Source organism: Papio anubis, chromosome 5, assembly GCF_008728515.1.
Source record: "Papio anubis isolate 15944 chromosome 5, Panubis1.0, whole genome shotgun sequence".
Lineage (NCBI taxonomy): Eukaryota > Metazoa > Chordata > Mammalia > Primates > Cercopithecidae > Papio > Papio anubis.
In genome coordinates this window covers 5,689,448-5,713,452 of record NC_044980.1, presented here as the reverse complement: position 1 = coordinate 5,713,452, position 24,005 = coordinate 5,689,448, and the positions used below count along the sequence as shown (strand labels likewise).

General features: G+C 44.1%; 2 protein-coding genes across 8 annotated transcripts in view; one reads left to right on the top strand and one right to left on the bottom strand.

Moving 5' to 3' along the window:
* SRD5A1 (steroid 5 alpha-reductase 1) overlaps positions 1-4,110 on the bottom strand; it is a 36,629-nt gene extending 32,519 nt beyond the window's left edge. For 4 of the 5 annotated variants that reach the window (XR_001903218.2, XM_003899484.5, XM_009208125.3 and 1 more), the window contains exon 1: positions 3,571-4,110. Coding sequence is in view for 4 of the 5 variants with exons in the window: in XM_003899484.5 (XP_003899533.1) it covers positions 3,571-3,875 (305 nt within the window). In the remaining variant the exon portion in view is untranslated. Of the gene's footprint in view, positions 1-2,852; positions 2,999-3,570 lie in introns of those variants that run through there. The other variant, XM_031666082.1, reaches the window with a different exon arrangement.
* Positions 4,111-4,149: 39 nt separating this feature from the next.
* The window catches only part of NSUN2 (NOP2/Sun RNA methyltransferase 2), a 33,906-nt gene continuing 14,050 nt past the window's right edge, over positions 4,150-24,005 (top strand). For all 3 annotated transcript variants that reach the window (XR_647760.3, XM_021939224.2, XM_003899482.3), the window contains exons 1-9: positions 4,150-4,544; positions 4,671-4,828; positions 5,446-5,550; positions 12,115-12,220; positions 14,536-14,607; positions 15,713-15,797; positions 17,207-17,399; positions 19,630-19,704; positions 20,796-20,926. Coding sequence is in view for 2 of the 3 variants with exons in the window: in XM_021939224.2 (XP_021794916.1) it covers positions 4,449-4,544; positions 4,671-4,828; positions 5,446-5,550; positions 12,115-12,220; positions 14,536-14,607; positions 15,713-15,797; positions 17,207-17,399; positions 19,630-19,704; positions 20,796-20,926 (1,021 nt within the window). In the remaining variant the exon portion in view is untranslated. The remainder of the gene's footprint in view (positions 4,545-4,670; positions 4,829-5,445; positions 5,551-12,114; positions 12,221-14,535; positions 14,608-15,712; positions 15,798-17,206; positions 17,400-19,629; positions 19,705-20,795; positions 20,927-24,005) is intronic.

The following is a 24,005-nucleotide window of genomic DNA, read 5'->3' as shown; positions in this document are numbered from 1 at the left end:
TAGGCTCCCCACAAGAGCCCATTAATAGAATTACATGCGAGGAACAAGGAATTAAAGTAGGTGCAATTTTTTGAGGCACCATCGTCAGAGATAAAGACAGAAGCAAAGTCCCACAAGGTCATGGACCTGGCTGAGTACAGACCTGGGGCAGGTGTCAGAAAGAGGAGACCTCAGGGCACCTGACTGTCTGCACTCTGGGCACCACTTGGCCACCAGTCCTAACAGAGGCAGTCACTGAGGGCTCCCGTGGCAAGCAGCACCTCCTGCTCAGGCTACTCGGAGTTATTTGTTAAATGAACATACAATGAAGAGACAATCCCCTAACTCACTGCTGATAGTGGCGAAGGGAAATCCATGAGCAAAGCAGCCTGGGTTCAGGGAACACTGAACAAACCTGCCTGGGTGGAGAGAAAGAGCCTGAGGTCAGGCAGCAGTCTGCAAAGCCACCCAGCAACTCCAACACAGTTCAGAGCTAATGCCCTTGACTCCAGGAGACTTTTGCTGTGTCTAGCAAAGCAGGATTTACAAACGAGGGTAAAGAAAGACCAGTGGGGAAGAGTGAAGAAGCCCAGCAAGAACCTACACAGGCGATGAGGACCTGGGTTACAGCACCAGCCCAGGGAAACAAAATAGAGGGCTAGGGAACAGGGTAGATGCAGTGGGGCGTCACCGTAACCACGGAGCGGAGGGCAAAGGTGACAAGAGTAAACACAGGCTTCGGAAGGCCCTAGGGAGGCCTGCCAGGAGGCTGGGGAAGGCACCTGCCTCCAGGGGCTGCCACCGTGCCAGACGCCACTCCATGCGCTGCATGACTAAGGCCCCAGTGAGACGCTGCCGCCTCTGCCCCCAAGAACCCAAGCACCCTGGGATCAGAAGGAGGAGGCCTCAGCACAGATAGGATGCAGGCAATCTTTGTTGACACCGCGAGCCCTAAAGATGTTCCTGAAAATGTCCTTTGGCTTCCTGGGGGAACTGGTCAGGACCACAGCTCGTCCTGCATCACAGCTATCGCCCCACCCCAGCCCTGTCCCCTTCCAGGCAGCCTGTCCTTCCTTCCCTGGTGTTTGTGTCCACAAGACCCCATAGATTCTCCACAACCTGTCTTTTACTCCTCAACTAAAAGGGAATGTCTTGTCACTATATCCCCAGCACACCACCAGGTCCAGAAATCCTCACTGGCACGTAGGTCCTCAGTGTTTGCTGAATAAATACATGAAAGCGCACTATTCCCTCTATCCTTTCCTGCACTTTTCCTCCCTCCTGAGCTGACTATCCTGTACTCATTGTTCCTGGAACTGTCAGTTGCTCTGGCAAGAGCTGTAGCTCTGCTGCTGCCTTCAGGCCTCATGGACTGTGGAAAGTCCCTGGACTGGGCTCTGGTCCTCGCCACTCCCAAAAGAGGCTCTAGCTCCCCCAGGGCAGGGCCCAACCTCATTCCTGCGAAATCTCACAGCTCAGCACAGGGCCTGTGTGCACACCTGTCAGGTTTTTTAAGGTGCCACTGGCTCTGCCTGGCTAGCACCTCCTCAGGCTCACCTTTCTCCTGCCTCTGAGTCATCCTTGTACCCACAGCCTCCTCCCACTGGGTCTAGTGTTCTCTGCAGGGCCCTGTGCAAATAAGGGGCTCCAGGATGCTTCCAGGGGCTGCTGGGATGGTTTGTGCTCAGTGCTAAATGCTGTTTCCACTCTGGTTCTCTTCCAAGTGCTCATGACTTAGATCAAATGACTGTTTAATAAATTAGTTGCTTGGGTAGAATGGAAAATGTTTATCTCTTCTATTTGGAAAGCGTAATGTCCCCAAACCACATAGGCTATGTACACAATAACATGTACAACCCTGCCCCCTCCCCCCAAAAAAAAATAGCCTAGCAGTTTAAAAAAACTATACCTGACCCAGCCAATCCTCTTGGAGCAGCTTTTAAACTATTAGTATAGGAAGTGCGTTTTCGTCCTAGCAGCTCCTCATCCAACAGCCTCAGGGAAGACAGCAGCATGCTGTGTCTCCATGCTTTCCTCTGTATGAACGAGCTGTTCAAGTTCTATCATTCAAGGTGACCCTGGCCCTTTGGGAGGTTGCATTCATTTTTTTGCTTGAGTGAATGTAGGTACAATTAAACATGACGTCTCAAGTTAAAAAGCTTCCATTTGGGATGTCAGGCAAAACTTTGTAAAGTGCTCCCTTCATTTCCAATGCCACAGTTTTGCTGGCACAGGAGGCTGGCAGCAGTGTACATGAATGACACACAGAGTACATGTCTGGATGTGCATTCACACATGTGTAGCAATGGTTGATCCTATTCCAAAAAAAAATTCTTCGCTGGAATGCATGACACCAGGAAAAGAACAGAGGCTTATAAAGACACACTGAGTTCTTCCTGTCTTGGTGGGAAGTGGGTGTTTTAAGGTAGGACCCCAAATCAGAAAGGTTGGGTAAACGGCCCACAGTCACACAGCCAGTGAGTTCACCTTCCTTGGGTGCAGAGACATCCTTTTTAACCGTGAAGCTTTCCAGAGCCCGAATGAAAACATTTAAAATTTGATTTTGAACTTTTGACCTGCCGTTTGCTTTAGCTGTGTAAAAGCCAAAAGATAAGACCTGGAGAGAACCCCAACTTATTAGAAAACTTGAAGATTTCAGACACAGCCAGTTTTAAAATATTCAAAAAAAAAAAAAAAAAAAAAAAACACCTTGAAAGATTTAGAAGTCATCTTTAAGACTTGATTTGTTTAAGGTTTAAGGTTGTTGCCTGGAAAGCCCCCCCACAATCCTGGGGTCCCTTGCATAAGGTGGAGATGAAAGTGTGAAAGTGATCAAGCCTATATAGAGAAACTGCTAGGCAATTTTAGCATACCAGGTTTCCAGTTGCAGCTGATCACTTGGCTCAGAGAAAACAGCTCCACCATCACCAAAGATATCAAAGGGGGAACCGGCAGAAAGGAATAGAAACCAGTAGCCCTCAAGACTGAAGACCAACAGCATTAGACTCTACGTCACCCCCCCCCACGCCCCCGCAGACGTGATCTAAGGGAACAAAATCTAGTCTTCATTTTAATTTTATATTTTTACTTTTTAATTCTTTATTTTTATGTATTTAATTTTGAGACAGAGTCTCGCTCTGTCACTCAGGCTGGAGGGCAGTGGCGAGATCTCGGCTCACTGTAACCTCCGCCTCCCGGGGGTTCAAGCTCTTCTCCCATCTCAGCCTCCCGAGTAACTGGGATTACAGACAGGCGCCACCGCACCTGGCTAAGGAAACCAAACCTAGGACCACCGAGTGGCTCTTTCCAGATCAGTTTCATCATGATTTTTTCCATCACTCCCTTCTAGTCCTTCGCTTCCCGCCCTTTCTAGACGAATCCCTTCTGGTTTCCAAACTCCCGGGGCCGGGGGACTCGGGGAGGGGACCCCAGGGGCGGCAGGGGAAGGGGACCCGTGCAGATGGGGGACGCCCCGGGGGTTTGGCAGGGAGAGGGCATCTGGGTGGGGGAGGCTTCGGGGAGAGGGCACCGGGCAGTGAGGGGAAGGTCGGAGAGGACGCCGGGCCGGGGGTCGGGGGCCGGGGACGTTACCGATGCCCGTAGTGGACGAGGAACATCGCCAGGAGGATGCAGTTGGGCGCGCTGCGGAGGCGCGGGGCGGACTCGCTGGCGTACTGGTAGAGCGGCAGAGCCAGCGAGGGCAGCTCCTGCACCACCCAGGCGGCCCGCGCCGGCACTCGGACCCTAAAGCTGGGCGACGCGTGGCGGCCGTACGCCAAGTTCGTCTCACGATTCCGCGCTAAGACCGCGCAGCCCACGGCGCACTGCAGGTAGGCGAGCGCGGCCAGCATGCGCTCCTCGGCCAGCAGGAGCTCCTCCGCCACCGCCGTCGCCATCGCCGGGGCTGGGTAGCGTGCTCCATGCCCCAGAGGCCGCGGCAGGCAACATATAAGGCGGCGGCGCGGGGGCGGGACGGGCGGCTACCCGAGTTCGGCACTGCCGGGACACTGCAGACAGGGTTCTGAATCCAGGCTTCTCCAGGGCAGCCGGGGCTGTGGGCGCGGCCCCGGGGGCGGGGCGAGCACCTGCGCGGGGAGGGACCTGCAAGCGCCCCGCCCACGCCGGGCCGCCGTAACCCGGCGCCGCTCTGCGGACGGGCGGCCTCAGGCTGTCCGCGGAGGTCCCTGAGACCGCGTGGGAAACCCGGGCGCTTCGCTTGGAGACGCCTTCATGGCTGCTTCCTGGAGGCTTTTTCCGCCTCAGAGCTGTCCGCGGTTTTCCCTCTCTCGCTGCTTTTAGGGAAGACGGGTTGTGCGCTTTAGGCTTATTCTTGGACGGTCCCCAAAGGCCCCCGAAAGGACCAGGCCCGGACACGTGGGGCCTTGGTTTCCGGCCGGAAGTCCCGGGAGCTGTAGAGTCTGGCCGGGGCCAGCCGGTTTGTGCGTGCTGCGTGTGCGGCCGCGTGGGCTATGGGGCGGCGGTCGCGGGGCCGGCGGCTCCAGCAACAGCAGCGGCCAGAGGATGCGGAGGATGGCGCCGAGGGCGGTGGAAAGCGCGGCGAAGCGGTAGGAGCCGGGACCCGGCGGGCGGGCCAGGGGCTCCTCGTGGACCTCCCGGACCCCGAGGCCTCCGAAGCGGCGGCGAGGGGCAGCTCCTCGGGCCTCGGGGTAGACGTCGCTTTCCTTTCTCAGGGCTGGGAAGGAGGCTACCCCGAGATCGTCAAGGAGAACAAGCTGTTCGAGCACTACTACCAGGAGCTCAAGATCGTGCCCGAGGGCGAGTGGGGCCAGTTCATGGACGCTCTCAGGGAGCCCCTCCCGGCCACTTTAAGAATTACTGGTTACAAAAGGTAGAGGGGCAGTGCCTGATTTTTTGGGAGTTGGGGCCAGGATGCTGGCGGTTAAGGGCAATGGTGTTTTCTCCGACAAGTGTTACGATGCCAGAGAACCGTGGCGTTTCAGCGGTTTGGATTCAGGAAGCATTGAGGTGGGAGCACAGGGTCCAATGAAATGGTCACGGAGGTATTGCAGGTGCAGGGTTAGAAGAGGAAATGAAAATGGGATCTGAGGAGGATTCGGTTCCTGGGGAATCTTCCAGGAGGGAAGCTGAGGGTCTTACCTTTTGAACGTAAGAGAATTTATAGAGAAGGCATAAAACCCCTTGGTCGTTCCCCCTTCCGTCCCACCCCCCATCTTTGTAGTTACATCTTTCTAAATGAGTCGCAAATGAAACTAAAACTGTAGGTATACTTAGGAGAGAAGGAATGCAGTGTTGCTCTTAGGGATAAACAGTGTGGATTGCTTAAATTTTGAAGGGATACAGTGTAAAAGTAGTGACTGAAGAATGTTTACTCTGCATGCAAAAGTTGGTTTTAGTTTTAAAACACTTGCAGTCTTAAATTTAAAAAGATACAATGTATTAACTTAGCTTTCTAGATCAGTTCGAAACTTTCTTGTTTTTCAATAGCCATGCAAAAGAGATTCTCCATTGCTTAAAGAACAAATATTTTAAGGAATTGGAGGACCTGGAGGTGGACGGTCAGAAAGTTGAAGTTCCACAGCCACTGAGTTGGTAGGTACCACAATGCTTCATGCCGATTATTTGCTTGGGATATTAATCTCTATCACTTGAATTATATTTCTTGGTACTGCATTTGCTGTTAACATGAAAGAGCCTGGGTATACTTGGCAAACATCCTAATGTTTTAGTACCTGGTGCTTCTATCAACATTACATTGGTATCCAAGTTTTCAGGCGATTTGCAGCTTTATGAGTCACTGAGTTCAGCCAACTCTTCCTAGTACATCCAACCTCTTCCTTTATGTCACCACTTCTGCCAGCTCCATGTTACAGCCCTTGTTTTCTCATCAAAACTGTTGCAGAGTGGCTTCTTTGCCTTCAGAAAAAGGACAGACTTAGCTTGACAACAGTCTCCTGGTAGGTGGTCTCTTAGTGTTTTCCATTACAGACAGGTTACCACTGTCTGCTGTCAGGTTGTCTCCTGCTACTTCCCAGTACAGACTGCGCCAGCCAGTGTAGCATTTCCGAGTCTTGGCACCCATGCGTACTGCTACTCCGGGAGCCACCTCTTTCTTGACTTGTCCTGCAGGTGCCCTCTGGGTTACCTATTCCTCATGGCTCAGTTCTAGTCTCAGTTGTGTGAAGGTGATCCCTTGTGCTGACAGCATCTTGTAGAGATGCTTGGAGAACTCCGGAGGCGCCAGTCCTTCGGTTAACTTGTAAGTGGAAAAGCCGTTATTATTAACTTTGAGGTATTGAGTTCTCAGAAAAGAAAAGTAATGCGCGAAAAGGTGAATTAAGCCTTTGTTTTGAGACGGAGTCTCACTCTGTCGCCCAGGTTGGAGTACAGTGGCATGATCTTGGCTCACTGCAAATTCCACCTCCCGGGTTCATGCCATTCTCCCTCCTCAGCCTCCTGAGTAGCTGGGACTACAGGTGCCCACCACCACACCAGGCTAATTTTTTGTATTTTTAGTAGAGATGGGGTTTCACCATGTTAGCCAGGATGGTCTGGATCTCCTGACCTCATGACCCACCCACCTCGGTCTCCCAAAATGCTGGGATTACAGGCGTGAGCCACCGCGCCCTGCCGAATTAAGTGTTTTGCATCAACTTTTGAGGTTTTGACTCTTCCAGTACGTAGTGTTATCTTTCCTTTCTAGATAACCTCTAGTGTTCGCAAATCGAGGTCAGATTTTCGTTAATCATGGGGTACAGATTTGCTTGCTTTTCTTTCATTGGCTATTTGGATTTTCATTGTCTATCACAGATAAGCTTATACATTCACAATGAATGCTGACTGGCCAAACATTAAGTCAATTTTCAGCCAGTATGAAGACCAAATATCACCATCATGGAATGTGTTTCTGGGATATAGGAATAAATATGACCAACATCGTGAAACCCCATCTCTACTAAAAATACAAAAATTTGACCGTCATGGTGGCACACACCTACAATCCCAGCCACTAGGGAGGCTGAGGCATGAGAATCGCTTGAACCCAGGAGGTGGAGGTTGCAGTGAGCCAAGATCATGCCACTGCGCTCTAGCCTGGGCCACAGAACAAGACCCCATCTCAAAAAAGAAAAAAATAATAGATATGCCACATCTCAGATGTTTACAAGCTTGAAGGGTACAGTGCAGGAAAATGATTCAGGTGCTAGGTTGCTGTTAGTGGTCACTAATTGTCCACTGTAGCAAGGTCAGTGGAAAAGGTAGATATTTTTCAGCCTCTAGTTATGGCATTGCTGAGAAGAGGTAGCCTTCATGAGATCAAGCTTTTCTTCCTCCTAGTAACTAGTAACTAGGTTGTAGACTTTTCTCAAGTCGTTTGAAGATTACATTGACGACTTTGATTATGTTCTGCTTGAAGTAGAGGTCTGATACTGTAGTAGTCAGTTTTCATGCTGTTATAAGGACATAACTGAGTAATGAGTATATAAAGGAAAGGGGCTTAATTGACTCACATTTCCACATGGCTGGGAACTCCTCAGGAACCTTAAAATCATGGCAGAAGGTCTCTCTTCACAGGGTGGCAGGAGAGACAATGAGTGCCGAGCAAAGGAAGAAGCCTTTTATAAACCATCCGATCTCCCCCCGGAAAACAGACTCACTTGTCGTGAGAGTGACGGTTCACTGCAGCCTCACAACGTGAGGGAAACTGCCCCGGTGATTTAATTATCTCCACCTGGTCTTGCTCTTGACACGTGGGGAATATTACAATTCAAGGTGAAATTGGGGTGGGAACACAGAGCCAAACCATATAAAATATTTTAAGAAGACAGGATTATGATTCTCCTTGGGCATGTTTGTATTTTTAACAGTGGTGGATGTATGTGCTGCTTCACACAATCACCTGGAAATATTTGTTTCTAAAACCTTGTGTATAGAAGCACAGAGATGGGATAAGAAATGCTTTTAAGATGAAGTTCCTGTCCAGGAGGAGGGTTTCAGCACGCGTCTGTAGGGAAGAGGTGTGTTCTCAAGGCACGTCAATGTGGGCATTTTCTTCTGCAGGCTCCAGCAAACTAGGAGAAAGCATGCGATGTTAATAAGCCTTGCTAGTTTTTTATTACTCTCTGCAAACTACAGTTAAACTTTGATTCGATCAGCCCTTTTAACATTTAATAGCTGCTTTTCCACCTTGTTTGTTGAACAACGTGTCTGGGTATGTGACAAGGTAATTACCAAACTCTTAGAATCTGCAGGTTGTCTGTAGTTGAAGAATGAAAGTGCATCGCTTTCTGCCAACAGCCAGTTATGTTTTTGTTTGCTTTAATTTTCTAAACACACAACTGAAGGGTATGAACAAAACATTGTATGATTTGGGTTTCTAATACTTGGCTTTTTCCAAGTAATGTATGTATTAATGTATGTATCAATAAATTTCCAATGATAATGTATCAATGATGGTTTCTGTATTTTATTTTGAGACAGGGTCTCACTCTGTCACCCAGGCTGGAGTGCAGTGATGTAGCCTTGACCTCCCAGGCTCACGTGATCCTTCCACCTCAGCCTCCCGAGTAGCTCAGACTACAGGTGCATGCCACCATGCCTGGCTAATCTGTTTATTTTTTGTAGAGATGGAGTTTCACCATGTCGCCCAGGCTGGTCTTGAATTCCAGGGCTCAAGCGATCCTCCTGCCTTGGTTTCCCAAAGTGCTGGGATTACAGACGTGAGCCACCATTCCTGGCCAATGCCAGTTTCTTGGCAGCTTTATTCTCTGAACATTTATTTATTCAAATTCACCTGTCAGTTTTAGGATACTAAATCTCTCAGCAAGCAAGTAAAGCAGAAGCTTTTCAGGACTTCTGGTAGTTTTCTGTATTGCTCAAGATGCAGAAATAGAGCATGTAATATTCTTCCCAATCCTCTGGTACATAGTGAAATATAATTTAGGAAAGGGTTTTTTGGAACTACATTTTCTAGAAGGAAAGTTATGTATAGTACCATAGCTTGGGCCAATTTCATTTTTTTTTTTTCTTATATTCGTAGACTCAGAACAATGAGAAATTATCCTAAAGCATTCTTAAAAAAGCATTGTTTTGACAACCAATTTTTCAGAGTGCATCTTATTGTCATTCTATTTATGTGCTGTTTATGTATTTATTTTTTCTTGAGATAGGTCTCTCGCCCAGGTTGGAGTGCAGTGGCATGATCTCAGCTCACTGCAAACCTCCACCTCCTGGGCTCAGGTGATCCTCCCACCTCAGTGTCCCAAGTAGCTGGGATTACAGGCCCATGTCACCACACCCAGCTGTTTTTTCATATTTTTTGTAGAGATGGGGTTTTGCCATGTTGGACAGGCTGCTCTTGAACTCCTGACCTCAAGTGATCCACCCACCTTGGTCTCCCAAAGTGCTGGTATTATAGGCATGAGCCACTGCACCTGGCAGATTTATGTGCTTTTTAATGTCTAGATTGAGGATGGTTTTCATAGGTGTTGTATATATTTACAGAGTTCTTACCACTTGAGAATTGTTGACGTGCAAAGATGACAGTGGTCCTTTTAATTTATCCTTTAAGGGGCCCAAATAAGATTTTTTCTTAAAAGATACGAACTAAATTTGAATTAAGTAACTAAAAAATATACCTCTTTAAGATCATTTTGTTTGATGTTAAAATCTATACAAAGATTCGATAAACATTTTTTTGTTTCATAAAAAGATGATGCTGTTCCTCAAGCTACATAAGAAACATAATTTTAAAAAATTTCTTGTAGAAACAGTGCCTCGCTTTGTTGCCCAGGCTGTTCTCTGTACCCAGAGGAAACGTACATTTATCTGTTAGTTTCTTATTTTTATTTAACTATTAAAGAGTTCCTAAGGCTGCTTTCTATTCATAAGATCAGCAGCCTTCACAATTATAAATATTCTAAAATTTTAATCTTGTTATAGTACATTTACATTTTGACTATCAGAAATTTGACGAATAAGACATGTAAGGGTATATTTGTTCAAAGTGTATCTAGCTGCTTATCTATATTTAAAAATGAAAATTCAGCTCTTTACAATAAATCTAAATGGCATGTGGTATTCATATTGATGTTTTGGTGATTTGGTAAGGTAATAACTTACATGATCATACTAGCTTTGACACAGACAAGTTCAGGAAGACCAGATATTGTATGAGCTGGCATTTGGCTGTTTGCAAATAGAGGTTATAGTGGCATAGCAGATATTTGCCCAATATGACAGCAAATGCCAAATTTGCATGTAACCTACTATTTCGCCTCTAATGAGTCCAAAAGATTATTTAAAACAATTCTTTTTTTAAATTGCCTTATGAATATGATTTTATTTTGGCTTTATATTTTTGAAACACAGTAAACGTTGAGGAGGGAACTGAGCTATATGAGATAGAATCAAAGCACTGGGGACCTTTGGAGGGTGGCCGTGGACAGATTCAACCAGTTTCATCTTCATTATCTGGTAGAAAATGCTTTTCAGATATATCTTGTAATATTATGACTTGAGCAGTGTCTTAGACTTTTAAGTCCCGAGTTTGTTTCCATTAAATAATCGAAGTTTAAAAGCAGTCAAATATGTTTGTGTTTTCCAAACATTCCAATTTTATTTTCATAGTTTTCGCTCTGGCTACAGTTTGACGCATGGAAACATTGTGAGCCTGCATTGTTAAATTGAGTGTATTACTGCATCTCAGATTTAGTGAGAATTGCTGAAACTGCAGTAAGATTTATGGCCGCGTGACATGTTACACTTGGTTTGGCACTGGATTGAGCATGGTGCCGTGTGACATCAGTGTGCTCGTTCGTACAGTGCAGATTCCTGTGTAGGTGCAGGCCAAGTTTAAAAGCACATCCCTGCTGGGTACAGTGGCTTACGCTGTAATCCCAACAGTTTGGGAGGCTGATGCGGGCAGATCACTTGAGGCCAGGAGTTCGAGACCAACCTGGCCAACACGGCAAAGCCCCATCTCTACTGAAAATACACATCTGTGATCCCAGCTACTCAGGTGGCTGGCTGAGGCATGAGAATTGCTTGAATCTGGGAGGCAGAAGTTGCAGTGAGCTGAGATAACACCACTACACTCCAACATAGGTGAGAGAGTGAGACTGTCTCAAAAAAGAAAAGGACAATGTCTTTAGTATCCCCCATTTCTCCCCCAATTAAAAAAAGTAATAATAATAAAAACATTGATGTCATCATTTATAGAAAGTTCAAATATATTCAAAGAAATGATGGCAGGAAATGCTTTATTCTTAGTTATATATAGGTAACAGCCTAGGAGCTCAAATTAATACATTAGTGGTTTCCAAGGTAGGGATTTTTTTGGTATGTAAAATATTTTAGTACATTATAGAACTGGTATTAGAAATAATGAGGCCAGGCGTGGTGGCTCAAGCCTGTAATCCCAGCACTTTGGGAGGCCGAGATGGGCGGATCACGAGGTCAGGAGATCGAGACCATCCTGGCTAACACGTTGAAACCCCGTCTCTACTAAAAAAAATACAAAAAACTAGCCGGGCGACGTGGCGGGCCCCTGTAGTCCCAGCTACTGGGGAGGCTGAGGCAGGAGAAAGGCGTAAGCCTGGGAGGCGGAGCTTGCAGTGAGCTGAGATCTGGCCACTGCACTCCAGCCTGGGCGACAGAGCCAGACTCCGTCTCAAAAAAAAAAAAAAAGAAATAATGAAAAATATATTTTTAAAAAACTCTAATCAGATGTTTGTGGAACACTGACACTGCATTATTTTGATTCTGTGCGATCTGCACATTAAGTAAGTCATCTTGTATCTTTTTATTTCTGATGACCTTACTGTTGTTACCTTATACTGGTCAAGAGCAGAGGAGTGTCCACTTTTCCATCTGATCTTGAACGTTTCATCATTATAATTTTGCGGTAATATGCGTATGTCTTATAATCCCCCATGAGTCTCCTGTTTCTGATTGGCACATGGTGTAGCTAGAGCCATGTTCCTTATGCCTACAGGGACATCTCTGAGTGTTGCTGACTGTCCTTAGAGGATTGTGAATAGCAACAGGGAGAACAACATTTGAAGTCTCTTTTGGCACGTGACTGATAGAAGCACAAAGTTGTCAACAGAGGACTTCACTGTTTATAATCCATAAATGTTTTGCTTTCTTTTTGGTCAGGTATCCTGAAGAACTTGCCTGGCACACAAATTTAAGTCGAAAAATCTTGAGAAAATCGCCACAGTTGGAAAAGTTTCATCAGTTTCTAGTTAGTGAAACTGAATCTGTAAGTTGATTTCTTTAGATTTGCTAGTTTGCTTAAAGCTGTGAATGCATAGATGTAGCATAGTTCTGTTTTTAGGTTCTTGTCACTAGAAGCAATGCAATAGGTGGACATCACAGTAAAGATATCTGCAGTGCTTGCACCACCTGTGATTTCTGACTATTTGTATATCCGTTGCCTTGTTTGGTTTATCTAATCGTAAAGTTTAGTAAGGATATCAGTCCCAGCTAGTTAATTTCTTGTTTCCTCTTGCTCATGTATTTGGGTGGCTGTAGGGTTGGGGATGGCTGTAGGGTTGGGGATGGCTGTAGGGTTGGGGTGAGCACTGCATTGTCATTTCCTTCTTAGGTTCACATTTCAGATGCCTATTGTCCATAAAAAGTAATATATTTTTAAGGCCATCTTGGTGGGGAATAGGTTTTTGGTTTTGTTTTTTAAAATCAATTTATTTTACTAAAAATGAAGCTTTTGATTTTACTTTTTATACTATGTATTTTTTCTTACCATACATTCTTCTTGGTAACCGCAAAACACCTAACAGCCACAAAACACCTAAGCCCAGCTTTGGTCCTCACAGGACGGCATCTGTCTTACCTTCTCTGTTGCCATCCACATTCCTTGAGTGCAGTTCAGGTGCTGAGATTTTTACCTTTATCAGCAGACCATCTCCGGCAAAACAGCTATTTGCTCATGAAGTAAATTCAATGAATGCCCGTAAAGTTTGGGTATTTGTTTGTTTTTTTTGGAATTCTTACTCTCACTTTTAAAATCAGAAGCTTCTTCCTTCCTATTTTCTAAACTACTACTTTCTAGTAAATCTGTGTGTCACCAGATTATGGTTCTTTGTCACTTTGGCTTTCTATCATTTAGGTAACCGGCTAAACTGGGCTTGTGTCTGCCTGGCTTTTCCTTCCTGAATAGTAACAAGAACCAGGAACTAAGTGCTGCCACATACCCTGTTCCATACTTGAGACCAGTGCAGGAGAGGATTCTCTTGCTCAACTTTTAATGTAGATGGAAGGCCAAGTAAAGATCAGTAAGCTGCTAGAGAACAGCTCAGCTTTGCACTTGGAAGAGAGCAGGGGGTTTGTGGGGTGTGATACACATGGATAGGTTGGAAGAGCCAGGTTTTGGTGTGTTTGGAAGATGGAGGAGATGGGAATTTAGTGTGGGGAATTTAGTGTAGTCCAGATGTAGTCCAGATGTAGGGAACTAGTGAAGGTTTTTGATTAGGAGTCAGCGTGATGAGCGTTCTTGAGATGAATGGCAGTAACCTGGGTTATGGAAAGCTGGCCACAAAACGTCTACATGGGGTGATCATGAATCTGGTGACTGTCTGCCGGGATGTCCCCATCTTACTTAATGCTTTAATTTAAACCTTGGATGGAGACAGAAGGCCACCATATCGGGATCATACGTATAACTCAGAAGCTTGGAATCAGTGTGCCTAGTGAGTGAGTCATTACAGACTCATGCTGGCCAGAAACCCATGAGGTGAAAATTAGCAGCCATCAATGTGAAAGCCTGTATTGACAGTCACAGCCTGAGTGATGGCTGCCTGGGTGGCTGGTCATTTCCAGAAGGCCCAGCTTTTGTAGGGTTGTGATGGAGCAAAGCCTTAGCTTCAAGGTGGTTAAAATAGAGGCGTGGTTGAGGCTAGTGCTGGGCCAGGGCAGGAGGATTTTGTCTGCACCTGAGCAGTTCTGCCTTGTAACATATCCTGGCCCGCTGGAGAAGACGGGGCAGGGAGTGTAGTGAGGGATTTTAGATATTGATGGTCTAAAGATGGAAAGATGGAAGCAGTGGTTGATATCTTCATCTGTTTGAAGGGTAGTTGTGAGAAATAGGAAGTGGACATGGGCTATGTCTGAAAATAGTGGAGGACTAAGAAACAGAATTTTAGGCAAGAAGGAAAAACCATCTGACAGTCACTTTCTGTCCTAAGTTGATGCTGTCTGCTGTCGAAGGTTTTTGTTTAAATATTTAATAGCATTTCTGTCTTTGAGAGCTGCCCCTCTAGCTTCTGTGCTCTCCTGCGACGGGCAGTTGGGATTCTGTAAGCTTCAAGTCCCTTTTCTTTCATAAAAGTTGATATTTTACCTGAATTTCTAATACTTGAATGGTAAAGCTACCATTTGTCCACTAGTGTACAGATCCATCCTCATTTAGTGTTCTGTGCGATAGTATGAGTTCTCTTGTTCTATGTAAGACTTTGTGCTGTTTTCCTGTTGCCTTTGAAACAATGACAAAGATTGAAATTCTCTGCGTTTTTTGTTTGTTTATTTTTGTAATTGTTGCTGCCTTTTTTTTTCCTCAAGGGAAATATCAGTCGTCAAGAAGCTGTTAGCATGATCCCACCACTACTCCTCAACGTCCGGCCTCATCATAAGGTAGCGTACAGCAACTAGAAACGTGTGGGCGGGCAGCTTGTTGACAGTGTCATGCCTGTTTGTTTTGTTGAAACCATTTTTTCTTAATATAATTAGTCCTTTTTTTCTCCTTTTCACTTTGGATAAAAAGTGATATGTACATATCTTAGTTTCTTTTTTTTTGTTTTTGTCCTACTTAATTTTTATGGTTTAGAAAACTATTTTCTCCCCTTTAGTTTTATTGATTTGTTTACTATATGGATTGTCTTCAGTGATGGTGATTGGCTAAATTAGGTTGAAAATGGTAGTGAACATGTATCAAGAGCTCATCGTATGGCAAGCATCGTTCGGTGCTCTTTTCTTTCCCTTTTTTTTTTGAGACAAAGTTTCACTCTCGTTGTCCAGGCTGGAGTGCAATGGCGCAATCTTGGCTCACCACAACCTCCGCCTTCCGAGTTCAAGCAATTCTGCCTCAGTCTCCCGAGTAGCCGGGATTACAGGTGCGCGCCACCACACCCGGCTAATTTTGTATTTTTAGTAGAGACGGGTTTCTCCATGTTGGTCAGGCTGATCACTAACTCCCGACCTCAGGTGATCCGCCTGCCTCAGCCTCCCAAAGTGCTGGGATTACAGGCATGAGCCACTGCCTCTGGCCTTGCTCTGTGCTCTTTAGGTGAATTAGTTTGCTTTATCATTCACACAGCCATCCAAGGGCAGATACTGTCACCATTTCCATTTTTCCAGATGAGGAAAAGGAAGCAAGGAGAAGTAATTGACCTGATGTTATGGAGCTGATAAGTGGCTGAGCTGAGATTTGAGCCTAGGTAGCTCTGTTCCTTAGCATTATATTCTCATAATTCTTACTCGTTCATCTCTATAATTAGTGTCACTGGCTTCCAGTTTCATTCTGCTCCCATCCTCTTTGGAGACTGGACCTATATCATTCTGTGATTTTGGGGCAGTGTATATTATGGAATCCCTAAAGTAAAATATGTCATTCTATAGACTCTGTAAGGAAGTATATTTAGATCTGGGAATAGAAATTGAAAAGCTAGAATTGCTTTAAATTAAATGCAGAATATTTGGTTTTTTAAAAACATGAAACAGTTTCTTGCTTTGTTAATAGATCTTAGATATGTGTGCAGCACCTGGCTCAAAGACCACACAGTTAATTGAAATGCTACATGCCGACATGAATGTCCCCTTTCCAGGTATGCATTGGACTTGTGTTCGGAAGGGTAGGAATGCCACTTTGGCAGATTGTAGACAAGGAAAAGACTCTAACTTTGCCTGCTCATTTGGCCCTAAAGTCTCCTGTGACAAGCAGATGTGTTTTCTGTCTACTGGAAGTAGACCTGGACATCTTGCCTGCCACCGTCAGTAGTACTCAAACCAGCACACTCATGCCTTGGGGGAGCTTTATTTCAGAATTATGTGTGTTTTCTATCAAAGCAAATGGTGTTTCTTTATCAAGCCTCCTTATGGAAGATAGATTTCACTCTTTGAATTTTTAGTAGCAACTTCCCCCTTCCCCCACCTTTGCTCATTATTGTTACTATTATTATTATTATTATTACTTACTGCCTTACATGAAGGGCGGTAGTGTATAGTTGTTGAAAGCTACTGTCAGACTCCCTGGGTTCAAATCCCAATCGGCAAGTTACTTACAGTGTTAGACATCCCATATGAAATGGGATGCATCAGTATGTAGCTTGCGAGGTGCTCAGGAAATGGCAGCTGTTATAGTGACACCGCGCCCCTTTCTATTGAGTGGAAACAAATACCTCTCGTGATGTTTTAGAGTCAGCTTTCTTCTCGTCCTACCTTTGTTCAGGCAAACTTCTCTAGTTCTGTTTTAATAGGCATATTTGTTAGATCTGTTTTTTTGAAGTCTTCTTTTTTACGTTATTTAAAGATAATGCCTTGGCTAAAAGGCCTGCTTCACTTTTCCCTGTTTTTAGTGATTTTCTCCACATTGGCAGTAAAGAGCCTTGGTGTCCCAGCAGCAGCAGATTCTCCTCTTTGTTTTGTGGATGTTTTGCGTTTTACACTGTTTTGAAGAGTGGCTTTGATCATAAATGTTGTCGGTATATTTGCCTTTTTGCTGGGGGTGTGAGAAGAACCAGAAATGAGCAGAGGCACACCCAGTAGAATTCTCAGCCTGCAGAGCCTCCCAGGAAGAGCTTCCGCGTTCAGGTGCTTGGAGCCCCACCCTGGGAGCCTGACTCACAGTCAGAGCAGAGTCCCTGCTCATGTTCAGGATTTTAAAACATTTGTAAGGTGATTTTGTTGTTTCTACACCTTTCTCCTCATCTTTTTTTGGTAAATAATTGTTACTAATAATAGAAAAGACATTTTTGGTGCGGTAATTGGCACAAAGTGAATAATTGTTGAATAGATGACTTCTGAGGCTTTCAAAATTCAAGTGTCCATAAAATCCATCCAGAGCCACCTGGTTCGTTTTTTTGAACCACTTAACATACTTCTAGAAAACCTTGACTGTGGGTCTGAAGTTTGGTGGATTGCTGCTTCTCACTGGCTGACCTTTAGAGGTCACATATTTCAGGATGTGACTCCATTAGGCTCTGTTTCACCTGACACTGCAATTCTGTGCCTCCAGAGGGATTTGTTATTGCTAATGATGTGGACAACAAGCGCTGCTACCTGCTCGTCCATCAAGCCAAGAGGCTGAGCAGCCCCTGCATCATGGTGGTCAACCATGATGCCTCCAGCATACCCAGGCTCCAGATAGATGTGGACGGCAGGAAAGAGATCCTCTTCTATGATCGAATTTTATGTGATGTCCCTTGCAGGTATTTCTCTTATTGGCCAGAAAGCCCAAATCCACTAAAGAAATCAAGTCAAATAGAGACTAAATGAAGTTGTGCATGAACATGACACATTTGTACGTGAGTCTTGGGGTGCAAAGAAAGATAGCGTGAGCCAAAACCAAAAGATGGACACGTAGAGTCTTAATGAGAAGCAGCACAGCAGATGCTGGATAAAGAACAGAAAGGGGTGGTTGCGATAGCCTGCAGAAAGATAAAGAGAAAAAAAAACTGAGAAAATACCTAAGAGGAAAAGAGAATCTTAGAGTCATTGTGGTGTGTTTTAGGATGTTATTGCTTGGAACAATTTGTGCACCCCTACTATTTTGTATTAGTTCTTCCAATGAGTACAGTATATAAAAAAAACTTTGTCATAGAATAATATGCAATCACATTGGATTTTATGGTATTTAGTTCAATGAGAGAAATTTTGAGCAGGGTGCAGTGGTTCACGCCTGTAATCCCAGCACTTCGGGAGGCCAAGGCGGGTGGATCACAGGGTCAGGAGATGGAGACCATCCTGGCTAAGACGGTGAAACCCGATTTCTACTAAACAAAATACAGAAAATTAGCCGGGTGTGGTGGTGGGCGCCTGTAGTCCCAGCTACTCGGGAGGCTGAGGTGTGAACCCAGGAGGTGGAGCTTGCAGTGAGCCAAGATGGTGCCACCACTCCAGCCTGGGCGACAGAGTGAGAGACCCCATCTTAAAAAAAAAAAAAAAAAAGACATTTTGGAGTTCAAGCCCTTAAGAAATTCATTTTACTTGTGTATTTATACCTTTCTTGAGATAATACGTCAACATTTTAGATATTTAGTTTATATTTATAAAATAGTTTATTATTTTTTAAGCTAGTTTTGTTAATAAACTAAAATAGTTTATTTAGTATATTATTATAAAATAATACTCATGGTATAACTGAGTAACAGTTTTTTTAAAAGGAAAGAAACACAAGTAAAGACGTCATCTGTTCCGTTCCCATAGGAGGTGCACAGATGATGATCCCAGGTGATAATGCCTTCTGAATGACATAAGTTTGTCAAGACCAGAATCCAAAAGCTGCCACAAAACTTGTTAGCACAGAATGCAAGGTTTAAATACGATACCACATTATAGAAGAATGCCATTTTGGTTCAGTGAGTGGCAGAGTTACTGCTCATGGCAGAACTCAGTATGAAACTTGCAGCTGGTGGCTCTGAATATAGCCGAGTGTTAAAATATCTGGAAAAAGGCCTCTTGAAAGTAAAATTTAAAATAGGTCATGAACTGAAGTTTTATTTCCCCTAGGTTGCAATTTTTCAGTATTCCTTTGGGTCTCATGTTTTCCCACACCTGTTTTTTGATCAGAAAGATAAACTCGTTCCTTGTATCATATTCTGAGATCTGAGAACACAGTGACCTTATGAGCAAGAGGTTGCAAGCTGGGGAAATTTCTGAAATTGTGGTGGGATTTCTACCATGCAAGCCACTAGTGTACAGCCAGAAATGCCATTGTAAAGTGGGGATTACATCTCATGGGACACTTCCATCCTGCAGACCTAGTCCCTCCTGTGCATGGGGCTAGACCACCAAGGAAAATCAGCATTTACAGAGGAAGCCAGCAGAAACGCGTTACCTTCTGGGAAAACAGGATAGATAAAATTAGGCACAGAAAGTAACAAATCCAGTCTTTATTATGAAATACACATGGAAGTAACTTCCATTAACAAAAACGTGAAAATAACTTCCATTAAATAAAAGTAGAAAGTCAGAAATGTTTAACTGTGATTGTAGGAAAAATTTAACTAATATATTAGCCTAACTGTGGAAAATTTCTTATTAGTCATTATTCATGTCATTCGGATTAAAATATCGTTGTTGATTAACTGAGGTTTTCAATAGTATTTTAGGGTCTGTGTCCTAGGTCTGCAAATTAGTCTTGCCTAGTGTTTTTTCCAAATGGAAGCACATTAATATCTCTTTAGATAGCGAATGGAGTTTGCTGTTCAAATCCATTATTTTCTGTTTGAAAATTGAAGTATAATTTAAAAGTATAATACGTTAGAAAATCCCGAAAACAAAAATGGAAAGTTAATTGTAGTTGGTGAAAATGGAGATTGTTTCCTAATTGGTATTTGTAATGCTTGTTTTGTCACTTAGCTTGAATGTGACATATCTTTTAAAGTGCAGTCATCCACCTGTAGGGAGCTTTACACTCTTAAATACCTTTTTTTCCAGTGGAGACGGCACTATGAGAAAAAACATTGATGTTTGGAAAAAGTGGACCACCTTAAATAGCTTGCAGCTACATGGGTAAGTAAAACTTCATCACTGCTGACGCCGTGTGACAAGTAGATTAGCACAGATTTATTGTTATGTAACTGAGCATCCAGTCTTTCATTATAGAGCTGTAAGCATCAGAGGATGGGCAATGGCCGCCTTCAGCAGTTTGATCAGAAGTTATTTGAAAACCTTTCAGGAGCAGTAACTGCACATTGTAGACCTTTCAGATAACATGTTGATGAAAAATGCCTTCTGTAAAAATTTCCTGCAACACTTCAAACATGTATTTTTCCATGAAATGACCATTTACCTCTTGATGTATGTGTTACTAATTTTTTCTCTCTGTTTTTGTTCTCTTGTATCATTGTTTTGCTAAGAGACATTTTGATCTCTTAGAAGTATTTTTCGGTTGGTTTTTTATGATGGGGAACTCTTCGTTGAAGAACATTTGGAACATTCTTAAAGAGAAATCTCATAACACAATGATCGTGTCTGTTAATGTTTGGTGTATTGTATTGTTTTTCTGTTTATAGGGATTTTTTAAGTACTTTTTTCAAATACTTTTGATTATGCTGTCTATAGAGCTTTGTATTCTTTTTTTCATTTGACATGACAAATGCCATGGTCTTGCATGCAGGACTGTACTGTGCCTGAGCCAAAGCATACTAATTAGCATCCACCACAGCCAGTTATAGCAGGAGGCCTCACCTCCGTAAAATACTGTCTACTGTTTTGTGACACAGAGACAAGAGTTAGGACTGGAATGTATGATACCAAATTTTCGTAGAAATACCACATATTTAGAAAGTATGGAGGTTTTTTAAATAGTGAAATTTCATCTGATACGTTGAATTCTGTTGTTACTGAACTTTATGCTTTGCTGCTTGACATATTGGGAAAGGTTAACAGACCAGTAAGAACATTTATATAATACATTTTTTTATTAACATGAAATACTTCATATAAGTTTACTCTAACTTCACTTAGATCCCTAGAAGATTTTGTAAAAGTATAATTGTGTTATAAAAACTTGTAATGAATATGTGACATAAGTAGGTGCTTCTAATATGTGTGCTTCGTGGATATGTTTGGCCTTACAGTCATCTGATATCTCCCCTTAGCTTACAGCTGCGGATTGCAACGCGCGGGGCTGAACAGCTGGCTGAAGGTGGAAGGATGGTGTATTCCACATGTTCACTAAACCCTATTGAGGATGAAGCAGTCATAGCATCTTTACTGGAAAAAAGTGAAGGTAAGCACACTTGATGGATCTTTTATTAACAGCATATGCTTTTCAGAAACACTGTTTTTCTTTGTGTTTTGTATTCATGTAGACCTTTTCCTGGGAATTTGTTTATATGATGAACCTCTAACTTACGGTTATGGGTTAAGGAGATGTCCTAGTTAAAAACACGTGGATATGTGGCTTTGCTGTATTTTGTGAATTGATTGGAATTTGGAGGTTTGGAAACAAAAGGAGTTTTGGCTATTTTTTCCTAAGTTTGAAAGATTGTCAGATCCTTATCACTGGTTTTTAAAAATTTTTAATTGTGGTGCAATACACATAACATGAGGTTTACCATCTTAATCATTTTTAAGCCTGCAGTTCAGTCCCGTTAGGTATATTCCCATTGTTAATCATCACCACCGTCCATCTCCAGAAATCTTCACGTTGCAAAACCGAAACTCTGAACTCCTTTAAACACTAGCTGCCGTCTCTCTCTCTCTTCCCTGCCCCTCACACCACCATTCTATTTTTTGTCTGTGTGAATTTGACTACTCTAGACCTCACAGAAGTGGAATCGTACTGTATTTGTCTTTTCGTGACTGGGGGCTTATTTAACTTACTGCAGTGTCCTCAAGGCTCACCTGTGTTGTAGTGTGTGTCAAAATTGCATTTCTTATTCAGGCTGAACACTATTCTGTTGTTTATGTAAACCGCATTTTGTTTACCCATCCATCCGTTGATGGACATCTGAGTTTCTTCCGCTTTTTGGCTGTTGTGAGCAATGCTGCTGCGAGCACGGTATACAAATCTCTCTCCAAGACCCTGGTTACGATTCTTTGGATATACGCTCAGAAGTCAAATGGCTGGATCATAGGATCATATAGTAATTCTGTGTTTAATTCTGGGGGGACCCCACCATGCTCTTTTTCACAGTGGCTGCATCATTTTATGTTTCTACCCCCAGTGCACAAGGGCTCCAATTTCTCTACACATTCAGGGACACTTCTTATCTGGGGCTCTTTGTTGTTAGTAGCCATCCTCGTGGGTGTGAGGTCACCTCATACAGTTTTATACTGAGGGACCGACAGATAATACAGAATATTCTGAAACAGCAACGTATTTCTTTTTTTTTTTTTGAGACTGAGTCTGGCTCTGTCGCCCAGGCTGGAGTGCAGTGGCCGGATCTCAGCTCACTGCAAACTCCTGGGTTTACGCCATTCTCCTGCCTCAGCCTCCGGAGTAGCTGGGACCACAGGCGCCCGCCACCTCGCCCGGCTAGTTTTTTGTATTTTTTAGTAGAGACGGGGTTTCACCGTGTTAGCCAGGATAGTCTCGATCTCCTGACCTTGTGATCCGCCCGTCTCAGCCTCCCAAAGTGCTGGGATTACAGGCTTGAGCCACCGCGCCCAGCTACAGCAACGTATTTCTACAGTGTATTGATGGAAAATATTTCTCCTTTTATGTTTTGCCAAAATGTTAACTTTTCCCATCATATTCTCCTTAGAGTCAATAATGAGAAATTTCAAACTTACCGTGTTTCCTGTACCCATGTGTGTGAAGTCAGTTGGTGCGTAGCCAGTGAGACAGGCATTTCCTGGGCAGTGCCCACCCTCTGCCATCCTTCCAGTGAGGCTCCCCTCGGCGACTGGCTGGTCTGGGTTGTGCCCTCAGCCCTGTGGTTGTTGATGCCTTCACAGTCCTTTAAGCTGGAATTTAATGTTGTGTTTATTTTCCTGCGCTTATGTAGACCTCTGTAAAGATGTCATTTCTGGATGATGTGTTTTGCATGGTCATAATTGGTGTTGGTGATACTTTATTCCAAAAGGTGTGTGAGGGGGAGCGTGGGGGACATAATGGTTTAGTTGTAGTGAAATTACTCCTTCAAGTGTGATTTGGGATTGGTTGTTAGGACTGTTGAATCCTGCTCAGATTTTTGTGTTCATTAGCTAGGAATTTAGAAAACCATGATTCCAGGCACCTTGAACAGCACAAACACCTCCTATTTCCCTTGCCACAGTCTGCTTTCAGATCCCTGAGAAAGAAAATGGATTGCATTTATTAATTTGCATGCCTAGTTGCCATTTACGACTCAGACTTGAGGGCGAGCCCCAGTTCCTGGGCGTTCTCACTGCATTCTTTGCTGGTGCGCCTTGTCTTTTTTAAAGACAGCTTCTCCCGGTTTCTCGGTGAGCGGCTTTCTTAACTTGGGGTGAGCGGTCACAGCCCATCTTGTGCTGCTTAACTTAAAATGTTTGTAGATTCTTTAAGCATTTGCTACTCTCCTAAGTCTCTGTTGCCTAGTTAAGTACTCTAGGTGGTTAATTTTTCCCCTTTTTCTGTTGTAAGCTTGTAGCTGGGACCGAAAGCCAGGTCTCCTAAGTTCTTAGGGGAGAGAGGCTCTTGCCCGCACAAGCCTGTCCTTACTCATGGCTGGAATCATCCGTTGCAGGCAGGACTTGCTGACCTGAGTCTACCAGGCTTTACTTTCCTCACATTTGAGATACTTGCCGTTTGCCTGTCTCATTACCACGAAATTGTCACTGTTCAGAGAACACACTGTGCTCTTTAGGCTGGCTGTGCTGTAGGACTGGGTTACTTGCCTGGAGCTCTGGATGCTGTCTGCCACCCTCTCCTGTTTCCTGAACATGCCAGTGTTTGAAGGAGTGGCTTCGTGAGGGGTTGTCGTCTGAAAGCAGGTTGAATCCAAGTTCTAGTTCTCATTCCCATGGGTCTCTCTTTGCAGCAGCAGCGGGGAAGCATCATTCTCCTGAAAACCCACTGATCTCTAGTCGGGGAAGAGTGGACAGAACCTCACACACAGTGCACCGCTTTTGGAAGTTAAGAGTGAGCAAGTGTGACCCAGGCACGGGGCAGTGAGGAAGAGCTGCAGGGTGAAAAAGAAAACGGGAATGCTAGTGATCAAGATTGTGAGGAGGGACGAGCAGATGTGGGATTGTCCTGGTGTACTGATGGGTTCGTCTTCATCCGGTCTGAAACTTTCTTGCTTATGGATTTTCATTGGTCTTTCTGCTTTTCAGACTGGCCGGCTGGTTCCTTTTCTTGTATTTATAATGTTACTGCTGGTTTTCTGAGTGAATGCTTG